Source organism: Topomyia yanbarensis, chromosome 2 (assembly GCF_030247195.1).
Source record: "Topomyia yanbarensis strain Yona2022 chromosome 2, ASM3024719v1, whole genome shotgun sequence".
Classification (NCBI taxonomy): Eukaryota; Metazoa; Arthropoda; class Insecta; order Diptera; family Culicidae; genus Topomyia; species Topomyia yanbarensis.
The window spans coordinates 435,013,055-435,040,179 of record NC_080671.1 but is presented as its reverse complement, the minus strand read 5'-3'; the positions used below and the strand labels follow the sequence as shown (position 1 = coordinate 435,040,179).

The 27,125-nt window shown below is 40.2% G+C and overlaps 1 protein-coding gene across 4 annotated transcripts in view; it reads right to left on the bottom strand.

Annotated features, from left to right (window-relative positions):
• The window catches only part of LOC131685517 (RNA-binding protein asd-2), a 348,290-nt gene that overhangs the window by 9,404 nt on the left and 311,761 nt on the right, over positions 1 to 27,125 (bottom strand). For 3 of the 4 annotated variants that reach the window (XM_058969302.1, XM_058969306.1, XM_058969305.1), the window contains 3 exons: positions 4,607 to 4,708; positions 4,316 to 4,451; positions 4,068 to 4,256 (listed from right to left, as the gene is read on the bottom strand). In XM_058969302.1, the coding sequence (XP_058825285.1) occupies positions 4,127 to 4,256; positions 4,316 to 4,451; positions 4,607 to 4,708 (368 nt within the window). In that variant the 3' untranslated portion in view covers positions 4,068 to 4,126. The remainder of the gene's footprint in view (positions 1 to 4,067; positions 4,257 to 4,315; positions 4,452 to 4,606; positions 4,709 to 27,125) is intronic. The other variant, XM_058969304.1, reaches the window with a different exon arrangement.

Here is a 27,125-nt window from a genome sequence, read left to right as displayed (position 1 = left end):
AGGTAACCTAGATAAATCTGAATCACTGTAAAACCGCACAGCAACTGTTGTGGCAGTTTACAGCAGAAACGATGTGCTATGTCCCTTTGATTGTAGAGCTGTATCAAGCCGCCTTGATGACGACAGCTGGGCGCCGGATAGATCGGGAATGGCTGCAATACAAGTTATGGACAGATTCCCTATTCAAGAAGTGGTAGAACATTCAAACGAAGGTTTTGTATTCGCCAAAATCGACGGCGTCTTCGCGTACAGCAGTTACGTTCCTCCAAGGTGGACAGTGTAGCAGTTCAGCCTAATGCTGGAACCGTTAACCGAGCAGTTGATCGACCGAAAGCCAGTAGTCATTGGTGGTGACTTCACTGCCTGGGCTGTGGAGTGGGACAGTAGAGTAGCCAACACAAGAGGGTATAACATTCAGTAAACTCTAGCGAAGTTAGATGTACGATTGTGCAATGAAGGTTCGGTTAGCACATTTCGGAGAGACGGGAGGGAGTTTATCATTGATGCCACATTCTATAGCACTTCACTGACGTAGAATATGCACTAGATAGTATGCGAGTATCAGCCAACGGAACTCTGGTGCAGCACGGAAAAGGATGAGCGGTGAGCGAAAGCGGAAGACGAAAGCTTTCCACAAAGATCTCTTCGTTAAGGCACTCCGGTCGAACGAGAACGTGGATGAGGCTTACCTAACAAGAAGGATTGAGGCGGCTTGTGACGCCACAATGCCGCGAAAACTGGAACCATGCAATAAACGGCATCCAGTTTACTGGTGGAACGAGACGCTTAGTACGCTACGCGCTGCTTGTCTCAGAGCCAGCAGGCGGACTCAGAGGGCAATATTGGAGCAAGATAGAGAGGAGCGCAAGGCAGCGTTTCGGGAAGCTAGGGTCGCTTTAAAACAGAAGCTGGTGTTACTGCCAAAGCCAGGGAAGCCACCGGGCGATCTGGCCTCGTGCTGTATACACTAGGAAAACTCCTGGCAAGAATCATTCTTAACAAGCTGACGAAATGCACGGAGTGCGAGCACGGATTGTCCAAGTTTGCTGTTCGGATTCCGCAAAGGAGCATCAACAGTGAAGGCAATCCGGACAGTGCTCGAGAGTGCCGAGAAAGCATCTAAACATCAGCGAAGAGCGAAAAGAGCGAAAACGTATTTAACAGCGCCAACTGGTGACCCATCGCCGCAGCGCTGCACAGGATTAGGGTCCCCTACCATCTATGCCAGATCCAGAAGAGCTACTTCCAGAGCAGAGTGCTGCATTACGAGGCGAGCAAAGGACAGAAGTCAATGCGAGTCACAGCGAGCGTTCCTCGAGGCTCCATTCTCGGTTCAACTCTTTGGAACAGGATGTACGGTGGGGTCTTGACACTGCGGCTGACAAGAAAAGGTTTCGCGGACGAAGCACCACTAACGGTGATGGGTGATACACTGGTGGAGGTGTCGCTGACGGAGACAATAGACGCGAACAAGAACTGGATGAACGGGGTCAAGCTTCAGATGGCTCGCTTTCGAGACAGAGGTGTTGTTGGTCAGCAACTGTAAAGCGGTTCAACAGATGCAGATCGACGTCGGAGCGCACGTGATTGCATCGAAGCGTGCACTGAAGCAATTGGCAGTGATAATCGGTAACCGGTTGAGCTTCAACAGCCAGGTCGCACAGTGGCAGGACGAGTGACAAACCCCCACAAATCAATGTCTTGTAATTCTTTTGTAAATATTTATTTTATTTTTCTCTCAGTTTGAATAAAGGTATCTCAAAATTTTTAGCATGTCGTTGAAGCAAGTGATGTCGAGGATTTCTGTTCAATTCAATTCATTGGAATTTTTAGTACCTTTAGTTTCAAATGGCGATATCTCAAGAACTACACAGCCGATTGGAGCAATTTTATGTTTATTGAAAAGAAGAATGAATATGCTAAACTATAGATGGGAGATTTTTGTGCAAAACTGATTTACGTTTGTTCTGCATCAAAAAAATGCAATTAAAAAGTTTCATATCATATCAGTAATTTATCTTCATAGGTCTTCAAATGTTTGAGATGGACTCCCATGGGTCACTTATCACGAATCTGACTCAAAATTTAGTGTAGTTTCAAGATATATAAAGCTCATCTTGCGCATTTTTGCGCCGAAGGTGGTATATCTATGTTTTTAAAAATACCCATATGGAGACGCCCTGTAGCTCATAAATCTCCTTACAAATCAATTGCCTACAACATGATATTACTGAAAAATTTGTGATTTTTACTAGTTTTGTCAACCATTTCTGCTATCCGATGAGATTGGCTACTGATTAATGTTTATATTAACCCTTTAACGGCCAACGCATTCAAATAAGTTTATATAAAAGTAGTCGAAAAAATGAAATATGGAATATCAAAACTGATGGTAGAAATGGATTCAGCGACCCAAAATTAGTTAAAACCCTAAGCTTTAGCCACATAGACCATTTTTTATAATTTGGCACAACTTTGTATGAACAGGTGCCATTGTGCGTCGATTACATCGTCGGGCGATGGACTTCAGTTTAAATAAAACCTGTAACTCAAAAAAAAACACTTATCAGCAGCTGGGAACAAACAGTACTAAAAGTTTTCTCTCCTAAAACTACTTAGCTAGCTCTCAATTTTTACGATGAAATACCCTTACCACAAAGGTTGGAAAGTATGTTGAAAGTGTGACTGGACTGCCTTCGATTTCCGGTTTTCCTTTTACCCTTCTTACTCGACGAAAAAAAAGTTAAAATTAAGCCCGTTTCATAAAAAATTCAAACCAATTTCGTTAATTCGAATCCGAAGTTTTCCGGCCACGAATGAATTGCTCGGCAGAAAAAGGATCCTAATATAAAAAAGCCTCTTACAAAAGTGGCCATTCCGTTACGGGTAAAAACTCCCAATGGGATGGTTTTAGTTCTGTATTCACTAGACATGACTACACTGCAAATGCCAGATGGACTGGGAATTGGTAACAATTCCATCAACAGAATGCCATTTTCAGATGAACACCACCGGTAGGTTGTGCAACGGTAATAAAGCAGTTCCTTTCAATACATCAACATACCTGTGAATGCAGCGGCGTAACCCTAGAAACGGACTGTGTTCAGTGGAAAGGTTTTTTTCAGTTCGAACAAGCACGCTTCTGTTGCCGTGTACCTGGTGGTTAGCTTTTGGTTCAATAGAAGGAAGCGCTCCATTAGGTTCATTAGGAAATTAAGCTGATTGATTGGCGAAATGACATCTGCTTGGCATTGCTTATGTCCAAACACTCTGCCCCAATTCTGTGTTTAATTGTTTGACCTAAATCAAATCGTTTTGCAAAACAAAAGCGAGAATCTGGCAATTAATCATATTTGAAGCTTCGGTTCAAAAACTTCCCGAAGAATTCCTCGACTTAGTTTCAATCTTGATTTATTACCATACTAGCTTCTTTGAAAGAAGAGTTCATTCTCCCGAACGAAAAAAGCACTATTCAACGAACCATAATCAGCTTTCCCATCCCATCACAGCAGGCAGTGGTTCGAAACGATTCAATTTTCCCCTTTCACTGTTTTCTAGTCGACTTACTGGGCTGCAAACGAGGAAAAGTTCCATGTTATCCTTTCGCAAATTGCCAGCAAATGAATAAAAGGAAGAAAGAAAGGAACGCCATGAATGTATTACTCAATCCCATTTTGCATTCCCAATGCAATGGCAAAGTGGCAAGATTTGTGGTCAGTCTGGGATACCGGAACGAGGCTGAACTCCTTTGGAATATATGCGTATGTAGGTATAAAATGCAGCAAATTCAACACGGAGCAGCGGCACTGGAATGTAACGAGTATCAGATGAAGGAGGTTAGGGGATAAATAGAGTAAGAGATTCCATTCACTTCGAATAAATTGACTCTCATCTTTCAGCTGGTAACAGGCTCTGGGTATATTTAAATGGAAACCTTTGTCGCATATTAATCCAAGCAGATAAAGTTGAGTAATCTTTTTTCGAAAAACAAGATTATTTTCTAGAAATTGAACAGAAGATACACAAGTCGATATTTTGAATTCAATAAAATGTCAAATGCGACTTACCTCCTTTAATCTATCACTACCGACTCATCGAAAGCAGTGTCCGGTTTCGACTTGACCTCTTAAGCCCCCTGCAGGATGTTCTCCTTCGGCAGCGTACCGGTGCCGTTGCTCTGCAACAGGTCCAGCTGTGGTTGCAGAATCAGCGGTGACGTAATCACCTGGATCGGTCTGTCCAAAGAGAAAACATGCCTACATCATAATGAGATAGGAAGTAGGGACACTAGTGGCAGGATGACGTGAAAACTCACTCTCCGATGGGACCGGTCGATCGGCTTGCTCCGTGCATCGCCTGAGCTGTCCGGGCGCGGGCAATCAACGTCATCACGGTTCGCTTCGTTGGATTCATGCTGGACCGGGGGCCCCCAAGCAGCGGTCGTTTCCGGGCTGGGGAAGAGTTAAACATCCACATCGAGTCAATATTAGTTTATCTGTGTTTGCGCCTCGCAGCCAACCGATCGAGCCGATGGCGCCTTTGAAGTTGATTGGAAGAAGTCCGCTTGATTGGTTTGGGGGAGGTGTACGAATGGAGAAATATTTACCTAAGCTCACTGTTTTGACTCCTCGCAGTGCCGGATGCAGAAAAGCGTTGGCCGACTCCACAAAAGCCAGCGTCTGAGCTTCGATGTCTGTGGTTGGCAGGGCTGTGGAAGAAAAACAAACGAAATTCTGGTAACAGGCACCGGTCCATGTTGGAATAAAATCAACATCCAAAATTGGTTTGTATTATACTAGAATATACAGCATCCAAAATTTCAGATATATATATATTCACTGAAACGTGAGATGTTGTGGTTTCAATATTGAATCGAGTTTTCAATCCACCACCATGCCACATTTCCATCGGACCGCTTCCGAGGTAAGAAATTCCCTGTTCACTCAAATGAAACTTGATTACTCCTGCTCAGGACCAAACTTCAATAGCCAAAGGGCAAATCATAAATCGAGCATCTTCCGTCGTACTTCATCAAAAACGGGTCGCCATCCCTCCGCCCACCGCCGCGCCGTCCCTTTCCAAACCAAAGCTCGCCCTTTGCGGTTTCAGCCGAGTGAGAAAATTCCATTATCTCGTGAAACTTACACGTTATAACGTCATGTATGACATAAGTCATAGTGTAGTCCCCGTAGCTTTTCGCCAGGAACGGTAAAATATGAAGTGATAAAATGTGGAAACTTTTCTCAGTTCATTACTGAAACTGGCGGGGGAGCTCCCACGGTTCCTCGGTATCTTCTGACGGGTGTTCTGTCGAGCATTGGCGTATCCAGAAGACTTTTGGATAGGATGACGAAAGGTGGAGTTTTACAGACAACTTTTAATGATCGAAATAAGTGAGTATATTGAGTTTTTCATTCGATTTTAAAAGTACAGTTTTAACTTTAAACTTTATCTAAAACTAGGTTGGCGATAGAAAACTGGTGCAATCTACTGACAAGTATCTTATGACGTACAGCGAGACAGCCACTTTGGAACGCTGGTTATGGTTCTTTTCGTCAGCGCGAATGTATCTCTAACAAAAGACAATTATAATCAAAATTGGGCTAATTAAAACCTAATCCATACTTAAAATATTAACTGGTGATGAAAATAACGATGCAAGTTTTAGATAAACAGTATTTGTAATTCCATTTATAAAAATATGAAAATAGCTATGGAATGACATAAAATTTCATTTAGGAAATAATGAAGCAGCACTACATTTCTCCCTAAAGAGAAAAGTTTTGGTAGAAACTAATTTTTCTTAATTAAGGATTTGGTTTTACCCAATTTTCTCCTTAATGGAGACAAATTGGTTTCTACCAAAACTTTTCTCCTTAAAGTGAAATATAGTATAGTTCGTAATTGCATTTGCTTACTAAGCCAAACCAAGTTTCGACTTCATGTTCTCATCAGTTTAAACAAATCATCTTTTCTTGCGGGACATCGCGTTTGACTGAGTGTTTGCTTGGGAACACAAATTGTGTCTATGTTAGTGTCGAATTCTGATGAGACGAAATCGAAAGGTAAACTCCTTAACCCATTCATGCCCATGTTGTTTGTGAACAACAACGTTTTTAAACAGCTATAACTTTTGATTGAGGCGATATTTGCGCACAAAAAAAGTAAAGCTCATTAATGTGATTGTAGTCTTTAATTTGAGTATTAACAGTTACAAGGATCAGCTATAGAACTGAAGTTATTGTAATTAGTCTGATTGGATTCCGATGGAGCTGTGCTGCCAGGGACAGTTTGCGTTGACGACGGATAATTATTTTTTAATATATCTTCGTTGTGGTGCAATATTATTGAAAACTGATAAAACTTACCAATTAAGACTGTAGTTGGCTACGTTTTCCACGTAATTGCACTATTGTAATTATTCAAGGAGAATTGTATGGAGCATTAGAAGGTAAAAATTGACCAGCTTCTAGCACTGCCATGGAAGCACCTATCTTTATGAAAATAGGCTTTTCGTGTTTCTTGACCCCACCGTTTTCAAGAAAAAATAGTTTTGAAAGCCTACATGCACTAGAAAAAAGTTGGGCATGAAAGGGTTAACTAATTCAAAGAAGGAGCAGATTATCCTTACATCCTGTGAGAAATATATTACAAATCTAGGGACAACTTTTGAACAAATACGTTCGTTCCACGTTCTGAAACTGTTCAAATGATTCTCTTGATGAATGAACGATTGTTTTGTTTGGAGTCATATGAGATGGCGATGCTAAAGACAGTCTCACCCCCCTTTACAAAGGTATGCGTTTAACGGTTTCTTTAGATGATAGATAATATACACATGACACAATCAGTAAACAACTAAAAATGAATTGTTAAATTCTACTGAGCTAAAACAAAACTTTCTTGCAATAATTGCAAGCGACGAACGTCAATCGGTGTTACATCGAAATCTCAAGGCACCTGTGGTTAACTACTGCACACTTTCGAAATATACGTACCATGTGCCCAGTGATGTACCGCCGGTAAAAATTACATCTTCGCAGGTTTTTATTTTTGGATTTTAACCTGGTTTTTTCCCAAATTATTTAAACCGGGCCAAAATATGAGATTATTGGTTTTATCGAAATTTTGATGCACATTTAACATTTTTCTAAGAATCTTGCATTTATATTTGAGAGATCGAAAATACAATTCGCAAGGATAGAACATGTTTTGTAAAACCCGCGGAAATCGAACAGAGATCGTTCAGTATGAGATACCCGAAAAAGTCCGCAAGGCTGAACCTCCAGCATAATTCACTTGCAGGAAAATCCGTATAACGCTACATTCAAGAATGAAACTCGGATGAAGAAGTCTTTTGTAAGGAGCGGATTTTTTTACGGTTTTCATACTGAAGAATTTTTTTAATCGACTCTTCTGTTCGATTTTACGCTTGAAGTTTAAATCCGATTTTCGCATTCCATTTGTTTATTTTCGGTCATCTATTAAATCTGTAGCCAAACATCTCCGCTCGTTTTATACAGTGCGTTTCATATTTATAACGCCATATACCTATCTCATGGTATATCCATTAAAAAGTGCGAAAGCGAATTTACTTAAAGTAGTTTATTAACACTCAAAGACTCTAATTGTAGAGTGGGTAAAAAATTAATATACGTATAATATTAATATAAATTAATATAATAATATTAATATAAAAATTTCGAGAAAATATATTTATTTAGTTGTTTCATAAATATAACGCTACTAACAAAGTGAAAAGATTAACACATCAAACAAAAATTTCATTTGTCCAGCTGCTTGCCTCCCTTTTGGATTACTTCAAAGATACGATTTTTCATACTTTCCACCAACGTTTGCAACATTTTTTTTGTGAATAGCGCATTAAATAGTGACATACGAAAGACCAATCTGCTTCAACGAATTTTTTAGTATTTGTCGTCAGAGGACACTCAACAGTTGGCAAACCTCGTGGAGCAATGGTGAACTTGGACGATGGCTACATTCGATTATCCCAAAGGTATCAACGAAGCTTTGGTTCGGGGGGATGGATGTGGGTCGGGATTTTATTCGTGTAATGTCCCGACTCATGTCCAACCACTAGATGCGCTTTTGTGGCGTATTGGGCTTGCGGAGAGTAGTCTGTGCGCTTGTGACGAGGGCTATCACGACATCGAGCACGTTGTCTGGGTATGCGCCGGGTATTTGGACGCCAGGTCTCAGTTAAAGGATTCCCTTCGGGCCCGAGGTAGACCATCCAATGTCCCAGTCCGAGATATGCTGGCAAATCGTGATTTTCCCTATATGTTCCTTATTTATACTTTCATAAAAACGATAAATATCCCAATTTAGCCCCTCTCTTTCTATTTCTCGTTTTTAGTAGTTTCTTCCTGCCTTGTGGAACCGATCAGCTCCAGACTGCCACTATGTAACCGCCGTCGCCCTTACCACTACGGAAACTGAACCGAGAGCGACTCGAGGTCCGATGATTTTTGAAGGATTCCCCGCGGGTCCGAAGAATACCATCCGCCAATCCGACCTACTAGACTGAGGCGCTAATTTGTTTCGCTGATCTCCCGTTTGCCCGAAAGTTGCAAGTTTTGCTTTTCTCTCCCAGTCACCATCTACGCCTTCTCTCCCCTGTCCTTGATACAACTAGTTTTACACCGATTTTGGAAATGACCAAGCGTAAGTCTCCGATAAAAAATCAAATTTATATTCCGTATTCCTAGTTTTAAGATAGTTGTAATTTCTACTCTTTGTTAAAACTATTGTCCCCCATCTTGTAAATAGAATTGCATCCCTAGTTTTAAAACATCTGTGAAATTTTTCATAAAGATTTGTTCCCCCTTATGTGTGTACCAAACTATATTGTTAGTTTTAAGATAACTGTAAATATTTCCTAAAAAACTATTACTATTGAATTCCTTGTTTTAAAATTTTTCATAAAAAAATCTATTGCCCCCTCTCTTGTATATAGAGTCTTGTTTCTAGTCTTAAGATACCTGTAAAATTTTTCTCTTTTATAAAAAAATATTTCAACATTGTAACCTCCTAGTTTTAAAATATCCAAAATGTGAAAACAAAAGAATTTCGCACTGCCAAGCTAACGCATTTGTGCCTATCAAATAAACGAAATGAATTAAAAAAACTCAGGCGAGTCAGAATAATTACCAATCAACTTTCATACGAAACGTAACAAGTCAGGAAGAGTCTAGATTTCCTTTCGTCAATGAATCAACTTTCGGTGGCATCGATAAATGTTCCTGAATGCAAACCAACAGATGACGTGGATATTCATCGGCAAACGCTCGAATGGTGGAAAAATCTCTTAATTGATTTTATGAGCGTCGCGAACAAACTAGGGCTCGCAGTACCGACTCTTTTTGGCGAGAACCGGTAAAGTACCGGTACTCGAAATTTTTTTTGAAAAATTCGAAAAAAAAGCTTCAAAATGAAATTTAATGCTCAAACTGATGAACTTATTCCCAGATGATTGATTTGTGCTGATAAAAACATGTTTATTCTTTTTAATTGCTTCGGCATGGCATGACTCATTTCAGCAGAAGATATTTTTCGTATGCGGCACCGGAAATCGAAAATCAATAACTGCTAAGCGGTGCGACTTTCGTCGATTTTACAGATTGTAAATGTAAGAAACCCTATTAACAACAGTAAATCGCATTTCCTGTAAATTGGTTTCGACCTTTATGTCGTTTGCCTACAATTCTCTAATCTATACCAACGCTCTTTGCTTTCCTGTAAACTATGGAGTTTTGCAGAATTTTCCTATCACCAATAATTACAAATCGCCTTATTTGAAGCAGTTCACCAAGTCTAAAATTGTTAGCTACTAAATCGCTGTTCATTCTTTTATAGATAGAGGTTTAAAGGCAAACCAAATACAGACATAACTTAGACCATAGTCTTATTACGCGCCACCCAGTCAATAATGGAAACCAATCAGAATGTCGCTAATAAAAAAAATCATAGCGAATTTTTACGTCTCTAACACTAGATTTGAATATTTTTAAATTTAGTACAAGATCGTTAAAAATTAATTTCGCCAAATAGTGCCGGAATTTAAACATACGATTCAGTACAACGGGAACTAGTAATGTTTAACGTCTAGAATTATCATGATGATGGGGTCACCTCATTCCCCAAGAAAGGTATTAGCTCAACGATTTATCTAGAAGGTAATTAATAAAATTAGAAGTCATCTTGCAAACAGGTCCCCCTAGAGAGTCTACATAATTTTCATAAAAAAAATTGTATGGTGCCGAAAATACCGGTATTGGATTATGTTCAGTACCGGTATTACGGTACCAAAAATTGGGCGGTATTCCCGGGATTTTCGGTACCGGTATTACCGGTACCACAACCCTAGAACAAACTATGTTCACAGTATTCAAAATAGAAGCAGACATTAGGCTATTACAGATATTCAGAAATACAAAATCTCAAATTAACCCTCAAGGAAAACCTTTTTGCTAACGCAATGAGCCGACTCTAAGCGTAGGGTAGACTGAGGAGACTTGATCCCCGAGGAGATTTGATCCCATCATTGTAACTCAAAGGCGGATCAGAATATATTAATCGAATATACTAGAAAGTTGCGTAGTCTTATCTAAATATAAGTTTCTTTAACACAAAAAAATAAATGGGACATGTGTTACCGAATTTTTACCGATTCAAAGAAAAAAATCTCAGAAGAACTGAAGAAGATTTATTTTCCAAATTTTCAAACTTTTATACAATTGATAGTCACCCACTGCATACTATACTTTTGCATACAGAAATACAGGAGAATGTCAATTATATGAATACGCTATGATTGAGCTGATTTTTTTGTTCAACTATATTTGTACTAAAGTTTGCTGAAATAGATGCTATGGGTTCACTTGATCCCTTCAAACTCGTGGAGATTTCATCGCCTTCGCCATGCTTCATACACACTACTGAAAATAACCAAATGCACATCAGAACAATTGAAGTCATTGTTGCCATAAAATAATAAAAAAACTGTCAAAAATGAACGCTTCATCATACAAAAACTTAACTGTAAATGTTTACTACAGCATACGTAGCAACCATGCATCCCACATTTGACGTTCCTCAACCATAATAACGACAGCTTTCAAATCATTGCACAGAGATTTGGGGAATTCATAATAAAAATCAGGTAAGAGATGGGTAATATGTAGTAACAAAAATAGTAATATCTAATCACAACAATTTAATCAATACCACCATACATTTATAACATTGAATGGGGTTAGGTACCTATTTTTGCCCTATTAGTGAGGGTACCATATTATTTCATGATTAATTTTATTATTTCAGCTTCTTTGTTTTGTTATTAGGAGCCATTTTTTATTTCGATTATGGAGGTTTTAGCCTTAAGGTCATTCGCCTCTTAGTAAGAGCCAATATAATAACAAAAGTGTCTTGAAAGTGAAAATCTTCTGTTTAAGCGCAGCAAAAACTCTAATCGAGTACCCCAATTATCGCAACACCATTTGAGCCAATGCGTTGAACAAAGATGGCAGACGCTGTTCTAACCAAAGGATTGGTAGGATGATAATAGAAACAGGGTAAAAATAGGCATTACCCTACATGCTCTTTTAAACACGTTTTCAAAAAATAATCAAGTGTCCCCAAATTAGGGATCGAGTCTCCACTGATAAAAGAATTTTCCATTTTTTTGTTGTTTTCCAAAATGCTCATAGCTCATGTCCAGTATAATATTTTCATGTAATTTTTTTATGATTATCAGTCAACCCTAGAAACAATATAAAACTACAAAAAATACATCGGTTTTTTATCATTCCACGGAGTAGGATTGAAAAATAAAAAAGGGGATCAAGTCTCCTCAGTCTCCCCTACTTTGGCTCTGGATCAGATATCATGCTTAGGCGAAGGAAGTTGGTGTTGATGGCTTAACGAACCGACGAAACCGATTTAGCATACATTACCAGGCTTGGATCAACAGCTCGACTTTGCGGGTATGACGATGGAAAAGAGTTCGAGGAAATCGTTGCTACGATTGCCGAATACGCTCGTGGTAAGGACGTACGCACATCTGCCTTGAGGATGCTAAGTAAAAAGGGTTGCTTCACGGATCTCATTGATAAAGTGAGAGAAATAAAGTCAATTAGACTAAACGAGGAATATGTAATGCGTAAGCAAGGAAAACTGGAACAAGCCTCTGTTGCGGCACTTTCAAAGACGCATCAGCGTCAACAACGATTTACGGAACGTTATCAACAACGGGTTAAGCCATATCAACGGATAATATAGGAACCAAGAACTAGCTGGAGACCGCCACGCGATGGATATTCCTGCAATAACGATACAGTTCAATCGAAAGCAAAGTGTTGGAGATGTGATAGCGTGTTACATTTGTCGGACGATTGCTATGCCAAAGAGAAAATCTTCAATAATAATTATTGAATTATTGCAATTATTGCTGTGTAAGGACACATTAGACGGGCGCACAGTGGCGGATCTTCATACAAAAGTCGGACAAAACCTCAAATGTTACCTAAAATTGCTGAAAATCACAATTTATGTTATTTTTGAGGTGCTGAGCTCATTTTTTATGTCAAAAGTCGTAAAATATTAAATGCATTTTTCCATACAGTGTCATTGAACTTTTCTTATAACTATGATCCCATTAACATGATCGATTTTCCATTACTGTTCACCAATGTCAGCAATATCATAAAAAATAAAGAACACTACCTTCAATCCATTGTATAACGTGTTGGTTTACTGTAGATTGTCTAACTATATTACACAAATCACCATGCGCCTCCATATCAGCAACAAAGCTTCAAAATCTCATTAAACCTAGAAGGTTTAATAGAGGTAGAGGTTATTTCCCATAGAAGTTATTTCCCATTGAATGTGTACTATGTGACCGTTCCGAAATGATTCCCCTATTTGTACAGAATAGGGGAACATGGGGAGACTTGACCTACGTAAATGTCTAAAAACCTTTTCAATCCTTCAAAACTCATTTAAACATAATGCGCAGCAGTACTGCGCATATTAATGATTTTTTGCAAAATTTTTGGATTACTTTTTCCAAAGTTATAAAAGTTTTTCAGATATGAGTCTTTTTGGTCAAGTCTCCCCACCATGGGGATTTTTTTGTCACGTGCTTAACATTAATAGTAGATACCACAACATAGTAAATATCAGAAATTTATTCAGCTTATTTCCACTTGGTCAAGTCTTCCCATAAAATTTTGGTCAAGTCTCCCCAACATTAGTTTTTGTGTAATATGTCATGCAAATGTTAGTAATATCAATTCCAATGTTCGGATTTATGTAAAACCATTTCACCATTTCATAAGGAATAAGATGATATATGAGTAATTAAAAAGTAATTATTAGTCGAGTAGATATGTCCATACAAAGCTTTATAAAAATTGCATCATTTAACACAAATTTATTAAATACGGAATATTTTCTATAAGGAAAGTATTTTTCATTCCAAAGTTTTAAAATTACCTTAAGGGGTCGGAACAAGCATAAAAATATTTTTGAAAAAAATTTAAGAACCTTATAGATCACGTCATAGCTAATAATAGAATTTTTCGCTTGGTCAAGTGTCCCCATGTTCCCCTACATTAGTGAAAAACATATTTTTGATCTGACAACCTCAAACATATTTATATGAAAAAGTCATAGCTCCAAGCAAATTTACCGAATGTATTTTAATCGCTAACCAAGTTATTTCGTTCCTCCACACAATGAAACTAGTTGTGCTAAAATCGGACTAAAATCAAAAGAGCAACATGCATTCGAAGTGAACAGAGCAATTGTGGTTTCGGAAATGAAAATCATTAACTTTGCTATATTTAAACTGATGTTAAAAATCGTGTTCTTATCCAATGATCATAAAATTTTGAATATACATCATTCAATACAAAAGAAATTTAGGAAAAATATAAAATATCAATATTTCAAAAATAAATTTTTGAGGTTTTGGCCAGCCTCCAGCCACTGTGGGGTGTGTCATTTTAGAATCGAACGAGGTCAGCGAATGGATAGAATTCGCGAAGAACCACCTCAACAGATCGGCATTGTTGGAAAGGCGGAGGAAAATGCAACTGAACAAGTAAAAGTGAGTGAAATTATTGAAGCATAATTGGTCGTTGTTAAGTCAGACCGGACTAAGTCGCAAAACAGATAAAAAATGAGATAATGATAACACTGGGTGTTGCGGAAAAATACCCCTCGTACGCGAATCGGACTGAGCCGAAGTGGTTGTTATACCAGTTGCGTCGCATCTGACAATCCACCTCCGGTCAAGTAAACAACTTACAGGAAAGTAGATCAGAAAATCAGTTTTTTGCAACCCATTGAAGAGTTAAGAGCATATTAATCAAAAAATTTATATTCACACCATATTTTACATTTATTCTGTTGCGATTGCGAATTGAATAGATGGGTGGGTAATGTCTGTGACATAACCGGAGCGTCGTGACTTCACTTCGAGACGTTAATTCAACGTTCAACGGAATAACGTTTGAATGGGAAATTTTCAAATAATTCTCTATGGTAATAATGGTGGTTCTGAAAAGAACCTTTGGTTCCGGCGTTGGTGTTGATGGTGATGCGCTGGATCGTTGGATGCTGCTGACTTCTCTTCACTATGCTCAGGCTCATCTGTTGTTCATGAATGCGATTCTGATATGATTGGTGTAGGTGTAGGTGGTCAACCGGTTATAATTTTACTGTGTTGTATATTGCATACGGAAATAAATTACGTGTTACGAAAAATTGCTTTACTTTGAATGTTGTATCTGGCGAAACCGAATAAAGGCGTGGTTTACGTTGTAAACTGAGTATTTTGGCGCGCTGCGAATAACCAATTAGAGCATCGATTTCTAAAGCTTTAATGAAATGCAATTACTCCCATCATCTTTGCAAATTATGCATATTTTGAACGCAATTGCAATAATTAGCTCAAATTTTCTATAAAATAGTGCAAAAATTCCATGATTCCGTTTAGTATAGCTAGTTTAATTATTACCATTAATTATTTAACACTGCCTTGATGTCAAAAAACAATAGGGTTTGTAGATTAATTTGTTTTTCAAATTATTTTCTTAACTTAACAAACTTAATACTACTTAATAAAAGAAACTTTCTAATTAAATTCTTTTTCCATTTTGCATTCGTCCTAATAAGGACGGTTTGTAGATAACTATGGTGATACAAGACGAGAATCTTTTGAAACGATTCAAACCTTGCCGACGATTTGTTTCTACTGCGTACACACATATGAACATTCCCCTTTCGCAGCTCATACCGAATGAGCACGCCTTGCATCAAACGAATCCCTTTTATTAACTTTTCGGTACTGATGGAAGGCCATCCTTTTGTGCGATAAATGAAAATATTTTCATCATTCGTTTTGGTGTAGCTTTCGCTTAGTGGCAGATGCAACATTCACTGATTTTCTTGGAAGGATTTGCAAAAACCTTCGGGTTTGTAGATTAATTTAAAAAATATTTTCTTATATGATAATTATTTTTAATTATACAAATAAATGAAGGAACTTCCTAATAAAATTTTGTTTCCATTATATATTCATCCTAAGGACGGTTTGCATACAACTATGACACAAATCCATCTACAATTAACAGCGCTAACGGAAAATAAGCACGACTAATTCTTTACAAGTATGTATTGAGTCCTGAAAAGGACTGTTGGCAACATTAGAGACGCGTGAATTTACTAATCTTCTTCGGGCAGCTTTCTTGCAGGTTTGGCGGCCTTCTTTGGCTTTGGGGTCTTCGGCTTGTTCGCTGCAGCCTTCGATGTTTTGGTGGCATTTTTAGTGGCAGTTGCTACCGCCTTTTCAGTGACTGCGTTTCTTAACCTTTGGCGTTTTGGCTTTCTCACCGCCACCAACGTTTTTATTCTTCTCTCCGGTGGTAGCCGATTTGATTTGTGTGTCCGATGCAGCATCTCACGACCAAACACCTAGCACGCACGTCCGTTATGCACTGCGTCTTACACAAGTCTGGCTTTGAGAAAAGCTGCGACACGCCTATGTATAGGTTTTATCATTAATGTTGATTCTCATTTAAAGTAGTTTTTGAACTATTTAAACAAATTTTATATAGCAAACAACGTATCGGTAGCAAGCGTTGAACGTTTTCCTTCCGATTTATGAAACAAGATTAGCAATCCGTTTAGTAGAAAGAAAGTTATTAAGGTTCAAAATGTACGTAACGCTTTCGGTAATATGCACTACTATCGCTTTCCCGCTCATTCTCGTGCCGTGCATGAGCCTTTCCTTTCCGTCCGGCTTCTAATGGCATAACCAAAACTAATATGCCAGCTTTCCCCCACCAACTGCTCTCGTCAAGCAACCCAATACGAATAATCATAGGAACAAACATGTAGTGGACCTATATTTGAAACTTTTCATTATTTTATTGTGCGGTTGGTGCACCATATTGACGGCTCTGTGCGGGATGGGCCGAAAATTTTCACTTTTCCGAGTCATTTTCGAAAGATTTTTCAAAACACTATTTTCCGTTGATAATGAATGTCCTACCTATTCCAAAATTTAATACAACATTGGTACAAATATTTTCGACAAAATGCCGAAGAAATTGATTAAATCCATTCAGTACAACAAAATATATAAGCGTTCAAAACCTTACATCATTTTTCTTCCGAAATTTTGAAAAGGGGCCCCTATTTTGAAAGGTAAGTTGTTAGTCACGACAATAATCGGAAACCAAATTGTGAGTACAAGTGCTTATATTAATCTATTTAAAACTATATTGGAGAAATTAAAAATATTTACAGCTTGAGCAGATTCAAGCAGAGAAAAATTCGACTTTGCTGTGAGAAAAGCATCCGAAATTTAGTCGTAACACTCTGGGTGAAGAATTTCTTCAGCTTCATTCGACTTTTGCCAGAATTGAAATATGTAGCCATAAAATAGGAATTATAGCAAAAAATAATTTCCAATTGTAACGTAAAGGATGCTGCGATTCAAACTTTAAACCCGTTTTTCTCGAAATCAATATTTTGTCACTTAGTCCGTTCTGACTTAACACCGACCAATTATTAACGATGACATATTTACTAATTTGATTTCATTAAACACTACTTGAACTCTATTATACTACTTTGAATTGAATTTGAATTATGTAAAGCCTGTCTCATTTTATGTTTTGTTATAATCCAACACATAATAATAAAATTGACCAATTTGAATTGCTGCTCAGAAATTTTAATTTTCATTACAAGAAGGAAGCCGAAGTAAAATGTCATCCAATTTCAATCCAATATAGTTGGCAGTATGTATGTATTATTCAGTAGGTCTCTGAAATCTGAACCGGAACCTGGTACTATTAGTGAACCAAAAATTGCCCAACGCCAATTGATGGAAAATGTTACTGATTGCAAAATTGACCGTAAATTAAAAGCTATCGATTGCAACTTGAAATATCCCCCACAGTCAAACGCCGCGTTAGTGCAATGATTACAAACTGCCTTAGGTGAATCCGCTGAAGGATACATCACAGCGAGAGTAGCTGGAATGTGTTGTATCTTTCTGATCGATTCAGGCGCTCAAGTGAACACCTTCTCTTTTGTCTGTTGCAGTGATTAATAATCGGCGATTAATGGTTTGTCCAAAATTTCATCTCAAAGTGCATTTTGACAGTATGCTTATTGGCCCTTCTCAAAAAACACGCGAGATATGTTCCAACAACTAATCAAGATGCCTAAATTTCAGTCACAATCGAGCGCTCTTTGGTCTTTGGTTGCCAGTCCGTATACTCTATAGTGACAAAGAATAGTGCTGTAACGGTTCGTTTGTGCACACAACGTCGGCAACTTCAGCGCCACTTCCGTAAGGAAGGCTGCCGACGCAAGACGGTAGTCCGGCCAGAGACTCTAACCACGGGCGGGTATTTGGGATGTTCACTCGTCCTTGGTGGTGATCCGAATTTTGTCGAGGCAGTTGTAAGGGTGGCGAAAGACTCTGCTGGCCATCTCTTTCTAATAGTGGTGGGGGATGTTCTGGGCGAGTAGAACTTGACCGCCTTGGCTCGCGTATGCCCACATCAGCCATCTGATGTGCTAAGTTGTTCACAATCGTATCTCGAACAAGTGGCCGATCCGAACGAAAATTCAACAAGTTGTTCACGTAGGTTTGTACATAATTTTCAATGTCCTCGACATGTACGTAATTCAAAAAATTCCTATTTTCATTTCTAGGCATCCCTACTGACCTGGTGTCCTGGTCAGGGGCCTGTCGTGTCTGAGAAACATCGTTTCCCGCGGCAGAGACCGGGAAATTGTTATTCAGCTCAGTGTCCGGTCCTAGTCCATTGATCGACCGTCCTGCTCCTGTAAATCTTGATAAAGGTGAACTCAGCGATCGATATCCGGGCAAGATTGATGATTGAATAGTCGCAGTCGGGCGCACTTCGGGATTTAAATTCGCTAGCCATGGTGTGCCTACGGATGACACTAATTGCACATCGGCATTCCGAACGGATAACGATTGAGATGCGACAGACCTCACATTGATGGTTGGACCCGAGGGCTCTACCAAAGACGTTGTTCCTAGGTGCTCAAATCTCGTTGCCAAATTGATAGGCCCCAGATTGAACGAATGTCTTTCAGATACTCCGGGAAGTTGGAACGGCGTTCGACCAGTCGCCAACGGAAACGATGACCTGGGGGTCATATATTGCTCACGTTGCATAGCTCGGTTACTCGGGAGAGAAGAGTTAAGCTGCGGGTTGGGCAAATCTGCAAGGGTTTGCTCCAACTCTAATTGAGCTATTGAAATTCGTTGAGCTCGAAGGTCATCCGCAACTTCGAGAGTTGCTTGGGTCGAGTTCCGTAAACCAGTGTTTGACGCAGGAGATAACTCTCCTGATAGATTAGTACTTTCTCTTCTAGGAAGGATTGTGTCATCGGCGGTTTGCGGTTGAGTAGTTGCTATGTTTGGGAAATCAAGCTTTGTCATGTCCAGTTCAAAATATTGTAGGGCAAGTCGCAATACTATCTCCAGCAGAATTTTCTTGTTGCCTCGCTCGGTAACTGTTGATGCACTGCACCGTCGAAGTCGTCGATAGTAGTGGATCAATCGCGAACGTCCACCTAAAGCACGACCGACCTTTAATGCTTCTTCGAGGTCATGTAAACTATTAGGGATTATTTGATACTCTTGGGTGATCGAGTTCACTGATGGGTACTCGGTTAAACCCTCGCTCCGAAACCAGTTGCGCAGAATTCTTCTACCTTCCGGTCCACTATTCCCACTAAGACATCGGAGGTTAAGTTCATATTGAACTTCCTCGTCCGTAAGATCATCCGCATTTATATGAAAATTTTCCATTTAGGAATGGTAGTAAAATTTGATCGAAATATTTCTCTCTAATTTAGTGCAATAGTATATAAGAAATAACCAAGTATGCAAATGCTAACTAAATCTAATTCCAAGCTAATCCTAAGCTATATCTAACGTAACGCCTACAAACTAACTTTATATCGATCCAAACCCTAAACCAAAAAAAATCTACCTCCAAAACTTGAATTGCAAACTAAATTTTAGCCAAACTTCAAATATTTAATCGCAGGCCCCACGTTGGGCGCCAAATGTAACGGTTCGTTTGTGCACACAACGTCGGCAACTTCAGCGCCACTTCCGTAAGGAAGGCTGCCGACGCAAGACGGTAGTCCGGCCAGAGACTCTAACCACGGGCGGGTAAATGAAAGTGGCTCAAACACAATGTCTCATTCGACTTTCCCGAACGCAAAAAAGAGCAGAAGACTAAATCCAAGTAAGAGATCGAAAAGGTAAGCTAATCGCGGGTTCAAATAAACACGGGTAAACTAAATTAAAATCTACGCGTTCGCCTTAGGGAGAGATTGCCGGTGACCCTTTTAACTAGAGAGGAGTAGCGTTTCACATCATGATAACAGTGTATTTTCAGGTGGTTTCCTACATTTGTTCTAGGTCCCGGGACAAATATTGGTCATGCTTTTACTCCTACGCTTATGCTAACTCATTAGCCTAGTATCGATCTGACCTGCAGTTGGTGAACAGCGGTAACGGGAACTGGTTGGTGACGTTGGCGGTGGTATCTGGAACTGATTGTTGACGTTGACGGCGGGAACAGGAACTGGTTGGTGACGTTGACGGGCGGCAGGCGTGAGCGACCGCGTGCGTCGATTTTCGATGAACTTACTTACGCAGAATGTTTTAGTAGGCTGCTCGATTCGTAGCAATCATCCCCGAATTTGTACCATAAAACATAGCTCGAGTGGGTGATGGTGTCTCCGATAGCTTCGTGACAGGTTTGCTATGTGCCGCCAGGTGGCACGTGGAGAGTATAGTTCTGACGTTGCACGTAATGCTCGGCGGGTGGGTTATGTTGCCGACCTTCTATGCGACGATGTGTTATGTAGCAACTGTATTTTCCGACGAGGGGCGCTCTGAAGCGTACGCGCCGAGTTGTCGTTTCTACGAGCCCCAAAAAAAAAAACCCACGTTGGCGCGGGTTTTCAACCTGGTCAACGTGATCGATTAGGTGAGATAACCTACTTTTCTGCTCATGTCTTACCTGACTATCTTGGTACAGACCGCACAATTCGGACCGATTCGCTACTTTGCTAGCATTCGCTGGTTTATGTTTTATTGTGCGAACTGCTGCAATAAAATAGGTTTTAGCCTTTTGTACCTAACACGTGTTCTATGACATCGGTCGGAATTCTATCTCACCTTGCCGGAACAGTAATTTTATGCACCGTAACCGTGCTCTACACCAATATTGCCAATTTTAGCGGTACCGTAGGTACAATATCACATCAAAATAAATTTCTATAACTTTCTGGCTAATGGCTTCACTCTCTACCTAACCGCCGTGTAAAGGGTTTGACAGTCTCTACTTAAGTGATCTGATCAGTCTTTTTTTTGAGACAATTGGTGGCGTGATCTTGGGAAAACAAAAGCATTTTTCTTCTCGCTCAGTCCCATCGGCATTTGTAACTGATCCTTCTACGGGTGGGAAAAACGAAGGGGAGTGCGTGGAGCAGATCTCGGTGATTTAAATTTCCATCAGCAAGACAGTCTCCCGTTGACGGATAGATGGCACTGAAAGTAATGCTGTCAGTCGTATGCACAGTGGGCTAATTAATATCGTTACAGTGCTAATCCGCGTTCAAGGTTATTTCGCACACTCTACGCCTAGTCGAGGTTTCAGTATTTTTTCCCTTCTTTTGTGTTTCTGTTTCTGAGTACCGTAAGCCGGTTTGTGTCCAGTGAAGCAGCGTTCTTCTAGTAAGCCGCCTGGATACCGTTACATATACAAGTTAAGTATTAGTTTACGCTTCTTCTTGGTTCTTTTACTAACGTGCATTGGGCAATAGGCTCGTGCAAAAATGACTTCCCCTGACGGCGGTTCATCTCAAGGTGAGATAGAAGTTGAAACAAAATCGGCTCCCCGGCTTAAAGTATATCCGAGCTCGGCCACCGGGTGATCTTCTTTCGGACCAAAATGTTTGAATCTGTTGCAGATTTCTCGGGTTCTGACGGATCGGTATTCGGCCGTGACAGAGATATCGAAAATTCGCCCTGATAAGCTTCGGGTGGTGGGAAACAGTTTGACTCAGGCATACGATATTGCTGGCTACCGGCCCTTTACGAAGGAGTACAGGGTGTATATTCCAGCTAACAGGGTTGAAGTCAGTGGGGTCGTTTCCGATTCGAGTCTGAATTGCGAGAGCCTGCTAAAATATTGGCCTGGCTGTTTCAAAGACCCCATGCTTAAGCCAGTGAATATCCTGGAGTGCAAACGTTTGCATTAAGCACCAGTCGCAGCTGACGGGAAGAAAACATATGTCAACGCAGACTCTTATCGGGTAACCTTCGCCGGATCCGCTCTACCCAACTACCTCCTATTTGACAAGGTTCGTCTACCTGTTCGCTTCTTTGTACCGCAAGTCATGAACTGTACTAATTGCAAACAATTGGGACATACAGCCTTCCATTGCAGCAATAAAGCCCGTTGTGGGAAATGCGGTGGGAATCATGCGGATGATTCTTGTGGAAGAAATGTCGAAAAGTGTCTCTACTGTGGAGGAAACCCACATGATCTCCCTTCATGTCCCGCGTACAAACAGCGCGAGGAGAATCTTAAGCGTTCTCTTCAGGCACGCTCTAAGCTATCTTTTGCAGAAATGCTTAAGATAGCTACGCCACCTGTCTCTACGAACATCTATACCAATTTGTCTACTGACGAAGGCGACTGTGATGAACCCCAAGAGGGAGCATCTTCTGCTGTGCCTAGAAGAAATAGAAAAAGGAGGAACATTTCTTCTCCTAAGCTTCGCCGTAAAGGCCAGAAGGTGTCTCTTCATGCCCCCCCCCCCCCCTAAATTAACTACTCAAGGAAGTACTGGCGCAAAACCGAAGCAAGTCGCTCCCAGTCTCAGTAACCTGAGCTCAGAAAAGGAGTTCCCCGCACTTCCAGGAACATCAAAAACTTCAAGTGTTCCCATATATCAGCCAGAGAAAGAAACCAGGCATAATAAATTTCTCTGACATTGTGGACCGTATTCTTTCAGCACTAAATATTTCTGACCCCCTTAAAAGTATCATAATAAGCTTTCTCCCCGCAGTAAATACATTCTTGATGCAATTCACTGCGAAATGGCCGATTTAATCACTGTTCTACAGTGGAATTGCAGAAGTATTATTCCGAAAATCGATTCGTTTAAAATCTTACTAAATAATTTGAAATGCGATGCATTTGCCCTATGCGAGACATGGCTCACTTCAGAAATAGACCTACACTTTCAAGATTTTAAATTTTAATAATATTCGCTGGGATCGAGAAGACTCTTACGGAGGAATACCTTTGGGGATCAAAAGTGCAATTCTTTCAATCGACTCGACCTCCCTTCCACACCAGGCATTGAAGTTGTTGCTTGCCAAACCAGAATTAAAGGTAAAGACCTTTGCATTGCTTCCACCTACATCCCCCCTAGAGCCTCAGTTAGCTAGCGTCGGTTTTGCGATATTGCGGAACTCCTCCCCGCACCGAGACTAGTTTTAGGTGACTTCAACTCCCACGGTACGGCATGGGGTTGCCTCTATGACGATAATCGATCTACCTCACTCCATGAGCTTTGCGACAACTTCAATATGACCATTTTGAACACAGATTCCGGCCGCTCCAGCGCGTCCGAGCGCCTTGGACCTGTCCCTCTGCTCGACATCGCTGCTGTTATATTGCATGTGGAAGGTAGTCTCCGATACCCACGGTAGAGACCATCTGCCAATCGTAATGAATATCGCTAACGGTTCAGGGCCACCGCATACAATCAATGTTTCGTATGACCTCACACAAAATATTGATTGGAAGAGCTACGCGTCCGTGATATCCGACAAAATCGAGTGCACTCAAGAGCTTCCTTCGGAGGAAGAGTACGGGTTCCTGGCTGGCTTGATTCTCGATACCGCGATTCAAGCTCAGACTAAACGAGTACCAGACGCGAACTCACGCGGTCGTCCTCCCAATACATGTTGGAACAAAGAGTGCTCAGACGTGTACGCGTAGAAGTCCACTGAATATAGGGACTTGCGGGAAGACGGGTTACCCGCTAGCTATCAACAGTACGCATCGTTAGAAAGGCGAATGAAGAGTCTAATGAAAGTCAAGAAACGCACCGGTTCGTCGACGGGTTGACAAGAGAAACAGCGATGAGCACTCTTTAGGATACGGCTCGACGTATGCGTAACCGAAACAGTACGAATGAGAACGTGGAATATTCAAACCGTTGGATATTCGCTTTCGCCAAGGAGATCTGTTCGGACTCTGTCCCGGTACAGAAAACGTACCGTGCCGCGTCTCCTCACGATACCGCGAACGAAACACCGTGCTAACTTGCTGTTATGTAACAATAACGCCCCAGGGTTAGATAGAATCAAATTCAACTTGCTGAAGAATCTGCCTGAAAATGCAAAAAGGCGCTCGATGAAATTGTTTTACAAGTTTCTTGAGGGTAACATTGTCCCTCATGACTGGAGACAAGTGAGTGTCAACGCCATCCAAGAACTAGGAAAAACAGCCTCCGACCACAACTCGTATCGACCGATTGCAATGCTATTCGGAAGTTGTTCGAGAAAATGATCCTGTTTCTGCTCGACAATTGGGTCGAAGCAAATGGCTTACTGTCAGATACACAATTTGGCTTCCGCAAAGGTAAAGGGACGAACGATTGCCTTGCGTTGCTTTCTACAGAAATCCAATTGGCCTATGCTAACAAAAGGTCAGATGGCACCAGTCTTCTTGGATATTAAGGGGGGATTTTAACTCAGTTTCTATTAACATTCTATCAGAGAAACTGCACCAGCATGGTTTTTCACCGATTTTAAATAACTTTTTACTAAACCTGTTGTCTGAAAAGCACATGCACTTTTCGCAACAAACTCCCTGTCCTTCCTTGTAGACCCGACCAGTGCCAGAGTGCCACTATGCGACCGCCATCGCCTTGCATAGAAGGAAGCTGAAGCGAGAGCGACTCGATGGTCTGATAACTTCCTCGCGGGTCTGAAGAATACCACCCGTCAACCCGGTACTCGACGACCTACTGACAAGGCACTGTGTCGCTGATCTCCCGTTTGCCCGAAATTTACAAGTTCAGCTCTTCTTGCCATGTCATCATATACGCCCTCTCTCCCCTGTCCTTGATACAACTACTGCTACACCGATGATGGAAATAAGCTCCCCTTTAAATATCTCAACCAAGCATAAGTCCCCATAAAAAAAATTAATTTTTTATTATGTATTCCTAGCTTTAAGATAGCTGTAATATTAATTCTTCATTAAAACTATTGTCCTTTATCTTGTTAATAGAATTGTATCTATAGTTTTAAGATAGCTGTGAAATTTCTCATAAAAAAAATGTTCCCTTTTTGGTATACCAAACTATATTTTTAGTTTTAAGATAGCTGTAAAATATTTCGTAAACAACTATTTCTCCCTCTTTTGAATATCAATCTGGATTCCTTGTTTTATTTTTTTTCATAAAAAAGTCTTTTGCCCCCACTCTTGTATATAGAACTGTATTTCTAGTCTTAAATAGCTGTAGAATTCTTCCTCTCAAAATAAAAAAAAATATCTGTACATTGTAACCTCCTAGTTTTAAGTATTTGAAATGTAAAAAAAACAAAAGAATTTGGCACCGCCAAGTTAACGCATTTGTGCATATCAAATAAACGAACTGAATAAAAAAACTTCAATGGTGGCAGTCAAATCGTGATTTCCATCTTATGACATAGGGGCAATCATAAATTAAGTAACGCTTTTAGGGGGTACAACAAATTGTGACATGTTGTGATATATGGGGGAATAGGAGCTAGAACGTTACATAACATGCTTTTACTGAAGAAAAAATTTGTTTAAAGGAATTTGGGTGGATGGGGGAGTTAATTTTGGGAAATTTTTGCATTACGTAATTTATGAATGGTCCTTTATGTACTGTTATCTATAATTGATTTCATAGAATGTCCAAGAAAACGAATACACAATCATAATTCGTAAACGCTAGAAACAAACAAGAACATCCGGCTCAGAGCTTAAAAAAGTTGACATCGCTGCATGAACTTGAAAGAAAACGAAATTAAATTCATGCCCGCTGCGATGAATGAAATTTTTGGTTCGTTTCCATCGTCATTCGTTCTCCCGACGCAGCGCTTTCAGGTACGGACATGTTCGGTTTCAGAAGCAAAGTGAATTTTATTTCTATGCTGGCTCTGAGAAAGATTATCGATCAAAAGTGCACCAGATATAGATTACGCAGTTCACTTATGCTCGAAAATGTAGAAGATGCTAACTTCTGCCTTCAAACTATCGACATAATAACAAATGAATGCTTTGGTTGGTGAATGAATGTATATTTCCTCTGCACTCAAGCATTCGATTCTGCATGAAATTTCAGTCAGTTGGAAAGTGAATGAATGGGAGAGGCGTTGAATCTGACTGTCGGTTTCGGTAAATGCAAGCAGAAATAGGTAACTGATTTTGAAATTTCGTAACACTGATCCGGCTGTCTCACAGTGATGATGGAATTGAAGGAAATTTTCATAATTTTGATAACTTTCTTATCAATCGTTCCCGTAGAATATAAAAACTTATGAGTGTCTAGAGATGATTAACATGTCCATAATGAAACTGACTAAGTACAAAAGTTTTGATGAACATGGTATGCTAGATTTGTTTACATAATCGTTTTTACAAAATTGTCTCATAAGCAACATGTATTCCCTGTACAGGAAAGATTCTTGGTTTAAACTCTGACCAGGAAAGATTCTTGATTGGATGCTAGTCACCACTCGTTTTTTAGCTTGATGTATAGTTGTGGATGACGCTCTCAGCTTACACACAACATATCACATGGAGAGTTTGGTGCTCCGGTTGAAACAGCTGGCCACTCTTTTCGTCTTGGCTGGCGACAAACGTTTCCGAACACTTTTGTTATGTTGGTGACAGTCCATTTGGCTCCATTCATAAATTTCGCCGACCTGGCCTGCGAGTGGTTAGGATTTTCGTGATGCGCGAGCAAAATTCTGCTCGGTTACTCCTCTTGCTTCTATGTTACGTTCACAGCTGAAGAGTCAAAATCAAACAGTAGGCATGATGCTTACCACATACATCTTTAAAATAAGGGATGTTCGGGTTTTGATTTTCCCTACTCCGTACGTCTGTATCTATTCGCTTGAAATTGGACATTCGCCACTCACAACAAACGAAGAAGCAACATACCGATTGATCCAAATTGCTCTGATTCCTGACTACTGATGTCTCCGCATGGAACATATCGATTAACCAAAACACTCACGTCCCCCTCCACAGCTTCGCTACCGTTTACCACTTCTAACATCTGAAATGGACCTTACTTGCACCTCATCAAGTATGCAAACGACGCTACCTACGGAGTCCCTTTCTGGAATCTATTCCACTGCCACCGCTACCTTCTCCGGCAGCGCAAACTATTAAATCGAATAACATTCCAGCACGTAAAGTCCAGACGAACTTATGGGACAAAGCGGAAGACTCGAT